This window comes from Ammospiza nelsoni, chromosome 1, assembly GCF_027579445.1.
Source record: "Ammospiza nelsoni isolate bAmmNel1 chromosome 1, bAmmNel1.pri, whole genome shotgun sequence".
Taxonomy (NCBI): domain Eukaryota; kingdom Metazoa; phylum Chordata; class Aves; order Passeriformes; family Passerellidae; genus Ammospiza; species Ammospiza nelsoni.
This window is the reverse complement of record NC_080633.1, coordinates 35648257-35664012: the sequence shown is the minus strand read 5'-3', so window position 1 is coordinate 35664012 and position 15756 is coordinate 35648257. Positions and strand designations below refer to the sequence as shown.

Genomic DNA, 15756 nt, shown 5'->3' with positions numbered 1-15756 from the left:
AATTGTCAGAAAAGGGAAGCGGAAACAAAAATCCTAAACTTGTTCATAATGACCCTTAGGGGTCCTTTTAGTTTTCTCAAGTCATTTATAATTGGTGTATGTTAGAGGAGTCTAAAAATGTCTCTAGATACTTTACTGATCTAAATTTATTAGGATAAGAACATTTGTAGCTTCTGTTGAGTTTAATTGCAGTTGTAAGCATTAAGCTGCTCACAATATGCAGCCCACTTATTTCAGCATCTAAGTATAGGTTGTGTACCAGCCCAGAAGAATTGCTAATTGGAAACACTGCTCCTGGTGCCAAAGTTGAAGCTGAATGCTGAAAAGAATCAAACACTGCTTATTTGATTTGCTGTCTTTATCCTCCTCCTCTTCATCTCCACAACTCATGGGGAGTTTTACAAAATTGTTCGGCCTGTAAAGTAGCAGAAAGAAACTTGCAAAGAAACCTCCTTCTGGAAAAAAAAAGATAAAATAAGAGCATTATGAACAATACCAAACAAAATCAACCAACCTTCCTGGGAATGAAATAGGCAGAGATGCCAAGGAATGCAACAGAGAAATGTAGTTCTTAAAAAAAAATAAACTTGAAGTACACTTGAAGTACATTTTAAGTACCATGTACTGTTTTGCTACACAGTCTACCATACTCTGCAAATAACCACAGCAGTGACGGAAAAATGTATGAAAAAAAGTCAGGGGAGATTTTATGACTAGAACAAACCATGCCAGGTTCCCTTTTTCAAAAACAGTCTAAGAATTTCAATGCAGAAACAGGTTATGACCAATGGATCACAGAATTTAAGGAATTACTTAAACAGGTTTTACAATAAGTACAGTAATTGATTGTGAAGGTATGAAAATGTAATACCCTGAAAGTTCACCCAGAGCATCCTCCTCTTATTGCAAACATGCTGGCAAGGCACATGTTCTACTTCATGACACACACAGTAATGATCTGCTACAAGCTGTAATTGTTCCTGCACATGTACAAAAGAATATTGTGCTGTATCCCCAGGAAGACACTGTGTGCTAGAAAGGGCAAAATGTACAGCTGAACACTGTGAGTCTTAATAGAAGCTGTAAGAAAAAGGAGGAAGAAATTAATACTTACCATCTGTAGCATTACCAATAGAAAAATGAATTCCCTTTGGCTGGAAAAGAATTCACAAATGCTAAATTCTCACCATATGCACTCTAATCATCTCAAAACCTTTTGATCATGCACTCCTAGCAGTAACAAAATTTTTGAGCGTGCACCCCAAAACACATAGGTTTATTTCTTTATAAAATATTCACATATATGACTGAAGTTGCAGTATTTTCATCCCACATATCAATGGATCATCTCACACACCCCACTCTGGAGATCACTGCTGTAATCAGAACAGAATCAGTGCCAGCAAAACAAACATCTGCCCCAGATACTTGCTGTGAATATCCATGCCAAAACCCTGTGGGCTCTGAGCTGACTACTACAGCTAAGCTTTTGCACACAGAAATGAAAAGTCAATCTTACCAGTGGTGGTGGTGGTGGTGGAGGGGGCCCTGCAGAAGGTGGTGGTGGAGGTGGTGGAGGAGGAGGTGGCGGCGGCGGTGGTGGCACAGGCATCTGCTCGGATTTCTAGCTTCACCCAGTTGTGAAAAATATTGCCAGTCTATGTCCTTGAGGAGAACGAAGGGAGGAAAAGGAAAAGTGGAAGAATAAAAAGAAAAACAGAGAGGAATGGGTTTATACACTGCAAGCTGAATCGGCCAAAATATCTAGCTCTCAGCAGAGTGAAGACTTTTATACTGCACTGCTTCCAAAAGTACAGCACGAGCAGCCTCATTACAGTTATGATGACAACATACATCTAAAGAACAAGTTCACGGATCTGGACCAGTGCCATGAGTACCAAATTCATAGATGCTAGCCTGTCCAACTATTACATCTTGCCTTAACCTAGCCCATAGCCCTGAAATGCAATTCTGCAGAGAACAAATCACAGCCGACCACATGTAGACGCTCCTGCTGGGACAAAACCTCAGTTGACTTTAAGCCAGAGGTTTGATGCTCTAAGGAGAGAGTAAGGGACTTTTTAAGCCCCTCATGATTTAATAAATAAAGAAATAATTCTGCAAATTAATGCTTCAATTACCAAATTATATAATATCAAGGACCAGACATCTCAAGTGTTAAAGTCAAGTGGTTTTCCTGCCATTTTTAAATGTTAATTTTCACAATTCTTTAGTAATACAATGACAAAAAGGCACATATCTTCCAACAAGAGCTATATGCTTTTCTTTTTTTAAAAAAAATCTTTTGTAGAATGACAGTGCATCACTCACTGATTTTCATACCTAACCATGCCCTCAGCATGACTCAGTCATCATTAAAGTTAACAAGAAACCCCTGTATTTTGAAGTTGCAAATGAAAGTACTAGGCAGTGCCAAAGGAGGCCTATGCAAGCCATGCTTGAAATCTTTTGATAGTGACACTTGGATAAAGGCTCCAAACACATCTAATTTTACATCTTGTTCTACATCCATCATGTCATGATTATTTTCTGAGACTCTTCACAATGTTATATGAAACAGTGTAAAAAGCCCTACTATAACACAAAATATGTAATATGCTCTGTCTTTTCTTTCTGCAAGGCTTTATCTTAACAAGAAATTACATTGGTTTCTCACATTTACTCTTTATACATCTCTCTAGGTCATAATTTGTTTCCCTGACTCCTGAAAGGTCTTAGAAACATTTTTCACATTTTAATGTTTTACTAGAAATTGATGTTAAGTTAAAAAGACCATAATTCCCAGAACCTATTCCCCTTCCTTCTCCCTTCATTTTTAAAAACAGGCACTCCATGCTTTTCCAGAATCATCTGTGTAGGGAGAAGGCATGACAGTTAAATCTGGAAAAGTTCAAGAGAGGAGATAGCATAGAAATGAGGCAAGTTATAGTCTTGAGTGGAATATTTGGCTGTTTTGCTAGAGGGTTAGATTGGAAGAGGCAGTGAAATTAAAATGTACATGCAGACTTGTTCACTTCCTACCTAGAGTACATGAACAATATCCCAATAATGTCATGAGTATTTTTCTCCTTTTCTATCTTGTAAAATACTTAATGAGAGATCAGTCAAAATTAAATGTGCAGAGCATCTGAAACACTCATTTTCTCCCTTGAGAGATTGCTATGCAAAGGGCTGGCTGATCAAAGCACTCTGATCTGTAACAGAATCGGTTACAATCACTTTAATAATCTCTTAATGAAGCTTTCCAAGAAAGCTGGCATCACAGCATCTCCATCATTCCACCCTCATTGTTGCCCTATTCAAAAACCCATCATCAGAAGATATCTCTTTTCCTCAATTAAGCCATTCAAAAACATGGACATAAGGAGAATGAGTCTTCCCAGCTAATAATATGTTTCAGGTTAGTATCTTCCTACCCTGCAATACAGGCCTTTTGTCTTCATTAAGGATTTAGAATGGGAAATATGCTCTTAGTCAAATTAGGAAAAAAAAAAAAATACAGCCCACGCTCCTGTGGCAGACCACATGAATGGCAGCAGGAGGTAGATCACATTGGAGGCAAGCAGCAGTGGGAGAAAGGAAATGGGAATCAGCTCCTGCTATTTAAAAGTCACAGCCTGAAATGCCATCAGATGACTTTTCTAGCTGCCTCTCCACCAGTCCCTGCCCCAGCACTTGTTCCTCCAAATGATGCAGCCTAAATTCAAGGACTAGAAACTGTGTAGAAACTACAATACAAAATTCAGAGAAGAGGAAGTGTTCACCATGTATCCCAGTCCCATATACTTCTGTCCAGCGGCACTGGGGCTAAATGCATTCTGTGAGGCTATAACACATAGCCCTTGAATGAAATACTGGAGACACCATATAGCTTTCCTCTCATGTTTTTTCAAACCCTCTACAAATGAACCATCTTTCAGAAAATCCTGCTGACATGCCTTCTTTAGTCTCTTAACACAAATTTGGAGGCTCAATGTCCTCACCTTGGCATGCTTTTGTGTGCACATTAAAACTCATAGTTTTATACCAGAACTGTTACAGGGTAATGCCTACACAATGAAGAACCATAGAGGCTCTATTTGTTCAAGTGGGCTTTGAAAGGAGCACTGCCATCTCACAAGTAGACAGTGTATGCTGATAAAGACAGGAATCTTCAAGCTAACTTAAAATAAAAAACATTTGACTCTTAACATTTAGTCATGACTGCACAATGTACACTTTTTAATATGCAGGATCGGCTATGGTAACTTCTTTTGTATTACTGCAGCAATATCACACAGACTGTATTGAAAGAAAATTATGGAGAAGGCTGCAGCACTTTCAATATATCAACACACATTACTTGGAGGCCTCTGTTCCTTGGTTAAAGGCTGTATTTCATTTGCCTCTCCCCTCACTATATTATACATATACACACAAACATGTATACATACATACATACATACATATATATATATAAAAACTGCATGGTCAGTAATTTCACACAATAACTTCAGAACATGCCAAGTTTATGGATTTCCACATAACAATCAAAATAAACTCTGAATTAAAACCAAAAAAAGGAGTATCATATTGATCAGTTCCAGTGTCTGGTAAGAGCCAGGTAAGAGGGAAATGTTACAAAGGATCCTTAAGGCACATGTGCCCTTTCTCCACACCTCTAAATATGCATATTTATAATTGGAAGAGAGGGGTCTGAACTATCCCTGAGGGACAGAAATAAAAAGATACAGTTCAAAAGGCTGGCAAAGTGGAGGGGAGAAGCCTATATGTTTTGTTTAATCTCAGTTTCCTAAGGCAAGAAGCAATGTAAATCTTACCTTGACTTAAATATCACAGAACAGAATTGAGCCCAACAATTATAGAATTTATTGCAAACAAAAAAAAAAAGGAGAAGAAAATCCAAAACCCTGCCTTTTCTAGTTCACTTCCCTACCAAAGCAAGGTTGTACATTTTTTCTAGTGCCTTCTGAAGTCTAATTTTAGGTGTCCCAAATAATGTGGCTTTTATTATTTCCCTTGGGAAGCTCTTTCCCAGTCAAATAACTCTTTTAGTTCAGATTGCCTGACACGCAGCCTAATTTCTCCTTCTCCTGGTTTGATCCCATTTGCACTCCACTGCAGATGACTCTACCTTGTTCAAAGCAAAATAGTTTCTCCTACTGCTCTGCATCAGCTTTGTGGAATATAAGCACTGCAATTCAAAAGTACATTTGCAAGGACTTGTTATACTTTTGGAATTGTTTTACTTCTCACAAGGCAGTGAACTTTTCATCAGTCAGAGAACATTATTACTCTGATCTCAAAACAATTGGTCTTCTTTTGTTCTGTTGGTAAGGATAATTTTGAACCTGGTAATTTCAGGTGTCACAGATTGTTCTTTGCGTGTTCTCACCGCATGAGCTTGAATAGCAGCTGGGTTAAAGAACAAGTCTGCAGTCATCAATGTAAGAACTCAAGCTCCAGATTTCTGAAGGTCCAAATAAAGTCTTCACCCAGAATTTAATCTGAAGTGTCAGACAAGACAGAGGAGGTGCAGATCTTTTTTCTTCATTAACTGCTCTCAGTCTTGTGCTGGATTTGCCTGTGGGAAACTCAAAACCTCTGCCTAAGCTTTTCTGTAGCTTTGGTCTCACTTTATTCAGCTACCAGACATGCACAAACTCTGATCCAAGCGCTTCCCAAAGGTCTCCTCCTGAAGCATCACTGCCACAGCCTCAGTGAAGGGCTCACACTAAAACAAAATCCTGTTGGGAGCAGAGATCCACACTAAGAAACAGTAGATTTTGGACAGCAGCTCAAATCTCTCCTGCCACACTGACATTCAGCAGAATCACCACAGGTATGCCTGCACAAACTATTCTAAAATGCCTTCACCCATCAAGGAAAGGGAAGGCACGAAACAGCTGTACCTTTAATTTAGTACAATGTCTAGAAGGGGAAAAGACAGAGGAAAAAAATCACAATTATTTAAATGTGCATAATATGTATTTATGTACTAAAATTACTCTAAATAGGGGTATTTTTTTAAATGGCCAGTGTCCCTAGGTCTTTAGGTGGTAGAGTCATTAACATGAAACGACACGGTTGGAATTGAAAATCTGACTCTTATAACCAAATTGGAGAAAGGACTGCAAAATAACAGATTCATTACCACTGGATTTGCAATCACTGCAGCTGCACACCCTGAAGTAGGTAATTCATCTTTGGGGAAAGGTACAGGTTTTCTTCCTTCAAAGGAAAAGCTGAGAGAGATACTCAATGGTGTGCAGGAGAGCTTATCTATAGTATTCATCTTGCTTTCTTGATTAAAAACTTAAGAAAAAGAGTAGACCACAACATGTTTTTACCTTTTAAACAACTTTTATATAATCAAGTATGATTTTCTGATAAACTGTAGTGTTCTGAATTATAGCTTTTAAGCCCTTATATTTCAAAAGGAAAGTCAAATAATTTCAAAATTACCTGTGAAAAAACAGCATCAATAAGCATCTGCTCAACTTTCATGATCTCAAAGGTAGACAATTAGTATAATTGTTTAATTAGCAAATTGCCCATTTGCTCCTGTGAAACATCACTGAAGAACAGCTGAAATCACTGGTATGAGATCTCCACAGATCTTTTAAAGACAGTGCAACACATGCAGATACAGGGAAGATTAAAACAGAGAACAGCAGATGTGTGTTACACAGATCAACTTTCCTGCTGTCACTATCACACAACTGGGAAAGACTTGGAAAAATCTTCTGTTTGGAAAGAGCTGGTCTAGATTCAAATTTTAAGATAATCAAAGCATTTCATATTTAAGCAGTGGATGCTACATTTTTTTTTTCTTTTTTTGAGAGTGTGTATGACGTTTTGTGTTTAGAGAACCGAACAAGAAAGAATCAAGGTAGAGCCTCTGAATATCCTGCCTCTTTTTCACCCTACAATGATAACCCCATTCACAAAATAGTTGATAGTCTCTGCTGCATTTGAGACATTTAAGAACTGTGTAGAAGTGTCAAACTGTTAGAACTTTCATTTACAGCAGGAAAGCAAATACCATATACATACCCATCTTATATATATTAAGACTTTCACGTGTATATTCCCACAGCTGACTAAGAAAACTCCAGCCTTTCACCATTTAACAGTTGTACATCAGAATTGTGTACACCTTGAGAGAAATTTCTGCTCTCGGTCATCATTTACATCACTGCAACTTAAGGCAGAATCTGACTTTTTCAATTCCATTGGAATGTGCAAACCTTAAGGAAGGGCTCTTTCTCCATTAAATACCTGATGAAACACTTCTAACCATCATTTGTCTTCTACAGGGTCTGTAGGACTGTCTCACAGCACGTAACACTATCCTGAATTTAAGCCAAGGACTGTAAGTTCCCCTCAGCTTGGACTATTTCCACCAGGCTTAATGCAGTTAAGGGCTGCTTCCCCTTTCTGCCTGAAAAAAGCCCAGCATGACTCTTATTCTGTCAGATGCCTGATAAAATTGCCACAGACTGTCCAGGACTGACCCAGCAGAGACTACAGGAATTTGAAGACGCCTTGCTTCCATGTGTGCTGTGGGCAGATCTCCGCTGGGTTCCCTGTGATGCTGAGGCCAGAAGTTACAGTGCTATGTCTTGACAAACCTCCCTTTAGAGGCAAAGTTGCACAGATGACTTCACATCCCTACATATGACTATTTCAGGGTGTAGCTTCCTCTGCTCCATGGGGATCTGTCAGAGAAGACTGATTGTAAGGGAGTAGAATAAGAGAATTCATCATCCTCTTTTAAATAAGGACTAAGAGAAAAGAACAACACATACCAAAAAGAAATATGTTGTGCCTGTAGTAGTGTTAACCCGAAGTTAGAGAGCCCAAAGACAAATGAGGTAAATTAGAAGTAATTAGGACTTGCACAAAGACATAAGTTTTCAAAGGAAACAATTTATACAAAGGGTTTCCTTGAAATTAAAACTGCATCATCCACACAAAGACAGACACAGCTTGTTTCACTGCCAGCTATACAAACAATGGTGAATTTGATATACAGCCATTAGCAAAGTTAATCATTGGCCTAAGCTAAAGAAAGTTCAGCTCAGTAGACATTCAAGGTCACAGCCGCATTCTGAAGACAACTGTTTACTCTTATACTCCTCAAGAGTATCAGCGTGAGCAGTGCTTGATCTCTCTCTGTAGAGGTAATTTGATGTTTCAGGTTAACATCTGCAAATTTTGCAGTCTCTGCTAAGAAGCTAATTGTATGTTTTCACATCATTATTAATGAACTATTCCTTTATAGTTATTCATATATTGACTATCATTTTTATATTACCGAGTTGTTTGAAAAGTACACTTGTACACAGAATGGTTTCTACAAAAAAAATTTCCAAACATTGTTTAACCAATTCCTTTAAGAGAAGAAAGTTTTGCTTTCCAATTAAGTAGCTAGCATCAAAATGGAAAATGCAAACAAGGCAGTATTCAGCATCTTGCTCTTCTATATTTGCTACATACAGCTCAAACCTTGTTTTAAACTGCCAGTCAAGTGAAAAGAATTTGCAAATATGGGTATTGGAAGACTAGAGGACTTTAAAAATCCAGTTCCTAAATCATTCTGAAATTTCCACTTTCAACCACATGATATTTTATCAGAGCTCTGATTTTCACAGCTTTACATCTTGAAATGATAAATTTATAGAAACCTGCATGCATGTCATGTCATGTCAGGCTGACAGCTGTCAGCTTAAAAAACAGTCTAATACTGGCAATGCAAGAAGAATAAATTCTGCAGTTCAATTTGCACCATGCTTTCCTACAATACAATTTTAGGCCCCAGCATGGACTGTGGTCACTGAAGGTGCCTTTCACAAGGGATGTAAAACACAATGATCTGGTCACCTGCAGGAATAAGTTGTCAGGGAAATCCTCACCTCAAAGAAAGAATGGGAAACTTTGATTCCAGTTTTCAATGAAATTTGGATTACTTAATTTCTGTTCCAGTGGTAAAAATGTTAGCCCAAATGGCCTAAAAAATTAAACTATAACTTCTGAACATTCATTCTCACTTTCATGCCCTTTTCTGTCAATCCTGTTGAAGCTGCTGTCCCATTTCAGTGACATAATTGCTAGCTTCATCTCAGATGTTCTTTACACCAGGGTAAGGCTTCTGTAAGTACAAGTACATAACTATAAACTCTTAAGTTATTAAGAAAGCCTTGCTATGCTACCATAACATTGCATTTTTGTTATTTTAACTAGCTCATTGTTCTGAAAAAATAATATGCAATATGTTCTTATTCTCCCTTAAGCGTCAAAGCTGAGATCAAACTGCCTATGTGCATAAAGGTGTAAATATCTTTCTTGTACAGAAAATTGTTACCTGTTTTTAAAGGAAGTGCACAAAGTGCCTAGCTCCAATCTTACATCCATTTACTCAGGACAATGATTTTACTTTGTACAATGAACAGCAAATTGCAGTCATTTGCAACTGCAACAAAAAAAATTTTCCTGATAAAAGATGTTTTGATTTGTAGGCCTAGTTCTGAACTGCTAATAAAACAAAGTGCTGAGAGAAAAACAATATGAGTTTATTAAATTGAAGTTTCAGCCCTTTGACTTATGAAAGGTCTTCACTGGTAATTCCCTGGGAAAGGCGTTATATTTAGAGAGGAAATTGTGATTGATACATACCTGTACACATGGCATAAGCAACGAACATCAGGGATTCAAAAATACTCAACTAGCTTTGCTGCCTGATGAATAAGGAAAATTATTCTAGTGATTAAATGGCAATAGCATTTTTTTTGCATTTGTATCTTTCATAGGCACAAAGGAGAAAAGTGGTTTTCTTTGAATAGCTCCCAAGTATACTTGCAGAGCAATCAGTATCTGCTACCATCAGACCAAGCAGGTTAAAGATGAGGACTCACTTGTTTCCATGAATTCTGGTGTCAAGTTTTATGCTGGCTTTGGCCTTCAGCTTTCACATTAACCAGCCTGGATCTGGCCCATCCTCTTTCTTTACTTCACTTTGTGAATATTTCTCCCCTTTCCTAGTGGTTTACCAGTCTCTCCATTCCCACTCTTCACTTTCTTTGCCCTTGCCACCATTCACTGCACCTTTTGCCTGCTGTTGATGCAAGGCAAGGCAAGAAGAGGCATTTCACTTAAAAGGTACAGCTGTCTGCCCTGGGGAAAGAAACACTGCATATGGAGTAAAATTAAGTAACTCCGCATGATGATACTAAAGGTTCAGCACAGGCTACTAGTACTGAGAAAAACAGAAGGAATGCAGAACTAGGCTGATCCAGCTCTGAAAAAACCCAGAAAATGTGATTCTAGGAGATATGAGGATATACATCCTGACTAGAACTGGTAAGTATTAGAGCAGATGAACTAAGCTCCACCTGATGGATTGGATAAAAGATTGAAGTATTGGAGAAAAACAAGAAGGTCAAATAGGGCAGAGGAAAGGAGCAAAGTAACCACAACATACTCATTTTGCAACTACTCCAGGCCTTTGCAACTCTTGGTACAGTCTGTTCAGAGCAAACCCAAGTACCCCCACATGAGACTGCATAATTTATCCTACTGTTAAGTCAATGTAAACTCATGATCACTTGATCCAAGAATATTTTGTACAATCTGCTTTTGCATAATTTCCTTGCTACTTAGTCATTTCAAGGCTAAAAAAGGCTTTCATTCTGCATGAAATGCCCTGCTAGGCTCCACATCTATCACTCACACAGTACCTTACACAGATATTTCCCACCTCCTCTGCCAATTTACTAATCTAGGGGCTAATCCATCTCTTATTTTTATATTGCCAATTTTTCCTTTGTTTTCAGTAGAAGTGAGATCAGTTCTTTAGGGTTTAACTCTTAAAATACTCCAGGATATATGATCTGTAGCAACAGAAGTAACATCACTAACATGTTAAGCTGTTCACACTCACACAACTGACCAATAAAAGCAACTTTCTATCCAAATCCTAGGCAGAATCTGACAGATATTTTTGCAGTAATTTACATATCCCCAAGAGAAGCAAACATTCCCTCTGAAAATAAATTGCCAAAACCCCAGTCTGTTTTGCTGGTATATAAGCCTGTCTTGCCTTTTATGCTTATGATTTTCTTTACGTGTCTACTCAACTAACACAGCAGATCCACAGATTTTGAACAGACATAGCATTATTTATTTTCTTCTTTAGCATATAAAAATGTGTAAGAGACTTGGACAAAAGCCAAAAACCTGCCAGGACTATTTTATACACATCAGTAGTGCTGCTGCATACATATTTTTCTCTCACACATAACTATGCCAGTTAGGAAAGCAGTAACATATAGCTTTAAAACAATGAGGGTACAAAAGAGGAACAAAACACCCCAAGACCTCCTTTGTGATTGCAGTACTATATTCTGTCCTCCTCTTTTTTCTTTTTTTTTTTTGTTACTTATAATGAAAAGAGGAAAACATGATATAGTAACTAGAAGTTAAATGGTACAGCAGTCATTTACAGACCTGTGAAAGGCAGCAACACAAAGGGGTTACTATCTCTAAACCTATTCATTCACTTCCTACATTCTACCCCTCTCTTATGAATGAAGCATTAGCACTGTAAATTTCCAGCCAACACATCCATTTGTCAAGGCAGGCACGGCAGTTGCCACCAGGGTAAATGGAGGATATAGAATATCTATTACACAGAAGCTGCAGAGCAGACACACTTTGTTTAGTTTTCTTGGACACTTGTAAGAGCAGGGTCAGGACTGAGCAAGCGCTTTCATGCTGAATTTTCTGTTCCTATGCTTAGAGAACGTAATCATGTAGGGACTTTTGGCCCAGTTTTCCCCCACTTTTCACTTCAGCACTTACCCTGTAGCTATAGCATAGCTGCTATGTTGCTCTGCTCTGCCTGGGCTGGCTGCAGAGTGACACCATTCACACCACAGAGAGTTATCTATCTATTTGTAACAACAGGGAAAGATGACACAGGGTCAATGCAAAGAAGAATTAGGCTCTCCATGCATGACCTTATTTGAGAGAGAGATATTTCTGGTAGTGAAATCCATTTCAGCTGTTGTTTCAATTACCATGGCATGAAAATATGCTTTTTGCATCTTGTGGAAATCCTTTAGCTGTTTTACATTCTTTCAAAGCAATCAAAAGGCAGCTTTACAGCTGTCATGTATGTAATACTGAATGAGTTCACAATACTCAGAAGTCAAATTAAGGTGGGCGTATGCAAAAAAATACAATTTTGCCTAAAAATACAGTTTCTTTCCAATCTGGAAGCCCCAAGGACGTTTATTCTGTCTGCAAATATAGCACTCTTTTTATCTTTGTTCATCCTGGCTATGAAGCCACCAGACAACCCTGATGCAGAATGACCACAGATAAAAAAGCAACCGTGAAGTACCATTAAGGTTTGCTACTATATGCCTATTTTGAGAAAGCTTCAGTCCCACAAAGACAGTAACTACTTTGTGTAAGAACGTAGACTAACTGAGGAAGATCTGTAAGAACAGTGTTAAAGGCAGACCAGAAAGCTGCATCTCAAAACTGCTTGGCAGCCACTGGTAACTCAGTGTAATGTGAGTACTAAAGACTTCTAGATAAAAGACTTTACTGGCTATCTCACTTGATTGTTATGTTTATTTAGATACTAATTTCACATACACTCTGAAGAAGATGAGAATTTTTATTCTGGTGCAGCAGAGCCTAGCATAATTTTCCCCAGAGCTTCAACTTTTCATCTGTGATCTTGTTTATTAGAACTTAAAAGAACTGCATAAAGTACCCACATAACAATGCAGCAGATGCTCACACACATGCAGGATCAGTAACTTACAGGGCAAGAAAGCTGAGCTGAGCCTGTCCAGTCTCACCTACTTCGCATGACTGAACAGAACTAGTCCCAGTCACAGAGAAGAAAAGCTTCCACAAAAGCAAATGTGTCTGAAAAAATAATTATTATAGGTGAGTTATGACTTATAAACAAAGAGATTTCATATCAGTCTTTTCTCTGTTTTGCTTCCCTTTGGAGCTAAAATATTTTAAAATATTAATACGAAACTTTTTAATACTCAACATAAGTTAATTTTTTTAGATGTAAAATACTAAATTGTGTTATCCTACTTTGGAGTTCTTGAAATCTGTCTCTTAAAATGTGCAAATATTTTTCTATTTGTTATGACTAAGATATTATTTTCTGTTCAAGGTCTTCTTTTCAGAGGACGAGTTTCCCAAAATACAGACCTCATCAAGCAATAAAATTACTAAGATAAAAATGCTGATAACTATTAGCATCTGGCTATATCCTGTCAGGACATTCAACAAACAGCTGACTTTTATGCTGTGACTGCTGAGATGTGATAGTGCTATGTTTTGATTTACTGTTAAAAAACCAACTATCTACATACTTTCTGCAAGTTCAGATTTAGTATTCATTATGTAGAGACTCCAAACATTTACTGTACCTTCCCCTACTGCAGTAACAGAAATGGAGATGTTACAGGATCTTTATTTATATATATTTCCTCTTACAGGTGGGGAAGGAGTGAGAGAAAAAAAGAGGAAGTTGCTTTGTATTATACAAGATTTGATAAATACAGTCATATCTTGCCCTTTCCAGGGCAGTACAATCATAGAATCTGAATTTCAAGTGCATCTCAATTATTTTCAGGCATAGATCCAAACCAGCAATAACTTGAGCACTGCAGCTAATGAATTAAACATTGCATCTGCCCCTAAGCAACCAAAGTCTGTATGCAAAGCTGGTCAAACTATTTATACACCCCTGTCTTTAGAGAATATATATCCTTTATTAAAAAACACAAATAAAAAAAGTTTCATACTTCAATTGCAAGCCCCATTCCGTAACCTGCATCTTGTCCAGGAAAAACATCAACTCCCACAGCATTCTTTCTGGTCATGAGTCTAACCCAGATTTTGCCATCATTATCTACAGCAAAACAGCCAAAGCAGTCTATCAATTAAAAAACCACACTTACGCAATCTGCTCTAAGTGTCCCACACTGAGCTCCTCATATGTTATCTTGCACATGGAAGCCGGTACCTGCCAGCAAAGCAGACTCAGCCTCTCCACTGCACGCAGGGCACTGTCCCGTACGAGCCGTGGGTGGCAGCACCGCCTGCGCATTCCAGCCGGGACACGCTTTGGGTCACAGGTTCACAGGGAACAGGAACCATCCCCACGCACACAAGTGCCCAACAAGTGTCCCGGCTCCGACTGCCATCACGCACTAAAGCTGCATTCATTTCCTTCATCATCTGCCCCATGGCTTGTCCTTCAGTACAAAGCACGCGAACTGAAGATGTTAACAAAGATTGTACAAACACACGTTGTGAAATAAACAGGAACTTGCACCGCATACACAGATGGAGAAACTGAAAACACTGATTGTATCAGGAAGCAGTTCAACGACTTGATTCATGCAGCGTGCACAGTAACAGGTATCACTGCTATCGCAATTTCAGCAAAATGTCACTGTCTGAATCAGCAGGAGCACTTGCAGACTTTAGCCCATAAATCCAGACCACCCCAAGACTGTTCTGTGCAAAAATCATCAAACTTTACCTTATATCAGTTTCCTCTCCTAAATCAGACTTATTTTGCTATCTTTCAGAAACCTCGCTTAGTAATATTCCACTTTCAGAACCAAACAAAACAAAGGCACGCAGGTCTCATGTGTTCTCCCTATTCTCCTGAATAAGCTCCTGAATTTCTTGAGCGACACAAGCCCGGCCCCCCTTCCCAACCCCAGAGATACAGGCTGTCACATAACCCATCATCTCTATGTCTTTGCAAACCCTGAGCATATCCAAAGAGAAATAAAAATCCGCGTGCTACCCTTTACCAACACATTCCCTGTCACTCTGAATTAGCAACAGCAGGCTGATGCGAAAGTCACTAGACTTTAGTCTCGATTTTATCCATGTTAATTATTATTAAACCTTTAAGAGCTTCTTTCCAACATCTCTCCAGCATTCCCCCTCCAATATGTACATAAGTAGTTAATACACGGTACTTTTCAAAATCACTCAGCCCCGTTTTCTCGGCTGACCTATTCCAGCACATCTACTTCAATGACGAGAACTGGGAAAAAAAAACCTAGCAACTTCTTGCCATCCACCGCCGCCGGAAAACAGCCCCTCTGCTTGACACAACAGAGGAGCAGCACCGCGCACAGCCCGTGCCTGACCTCAGCCGCGCTTCCTCCTCCGCCGCCGGGAGCACCCACATCCCAGGGGCGCGGGTGTCGCGGTCACCCGGTCCCCCGCTGCCCCGCCGGCCGGACGCGGCCCGGGGCCGGGGCCCAGCCGCGGCACCAACTTTGCCCGCCGAGTCGTCTCTGACCCCGCGGCACCGGGGAAGCCCCAGCCCCGGCCCGGGCCCCAGAGGGGACCGAGGGGAGGCAGCGGCCGCGCCCCCGCCCGGCACTCCAGGCTGGCCGAGCTGTGAGGGGGCCCGGGGCACCGGGGACCCCCAGCCCCACCCCGCGCCCCCGCCGCGCCCACCTGCTCGGCGCCGCTGCCGACGGGGCCCGGGCGGCTCCTCCCGGGCAGAGGGCGCCAGGTACGGCGGCCGCCCGTCTCCCCTGGCGGGGGCGGGGAAAGGAGGGCAGGGATCTTAGGATCCTGAGGGGGGAAAAGCCCGCCCCGGTCTTCATGAGGGAATAAAAATAAATGTATATTTTTAAAAGTAGTAATTTAACACGCATGCAC

At 39.8% G+C, this 15756-nt stretch overlaps 1 protein-coding gene across 4 annotated transcripts in view; it reads right to left on the bottom strand.

Moving 5' to 3' along the window:
• The window catches only part of WIPF3 (WAS/WASL interacting protein family member 3), a 34804-nt gene extending 19488 nt beyond the window's left edge, over positions 1–15316 (bottom strand). For 2 of the 4 annotated variants that reach the window (XM_059477154.1, XM_059477179.1), the window contains exons 1-2: positions 15234–15316; positions 1496–1665 (exon numbers count right to left, since the gene is read on the bottom strand). In XM_059477154.1, the coding sequence (XP_059333137.1) occupies positions 1496–1612 (117 nt within the window). In that variant the 5' untranslated portion in view covers positions 1613–1665; positions 15234–15316. Of the gene's footprint in view, positions 1–1495; positions 1666–11883; positions 11973–12859; positions 12967–14021; positions 14253–15233 lie in introns of those variants that run through there. The other 2 variants (XM_059477163.1, XM_059477171.1) reach the window with 2 other exon arrangements.
• Between the last annotated feature and the right edge of the window lie 440 nt (positions 15317–15756).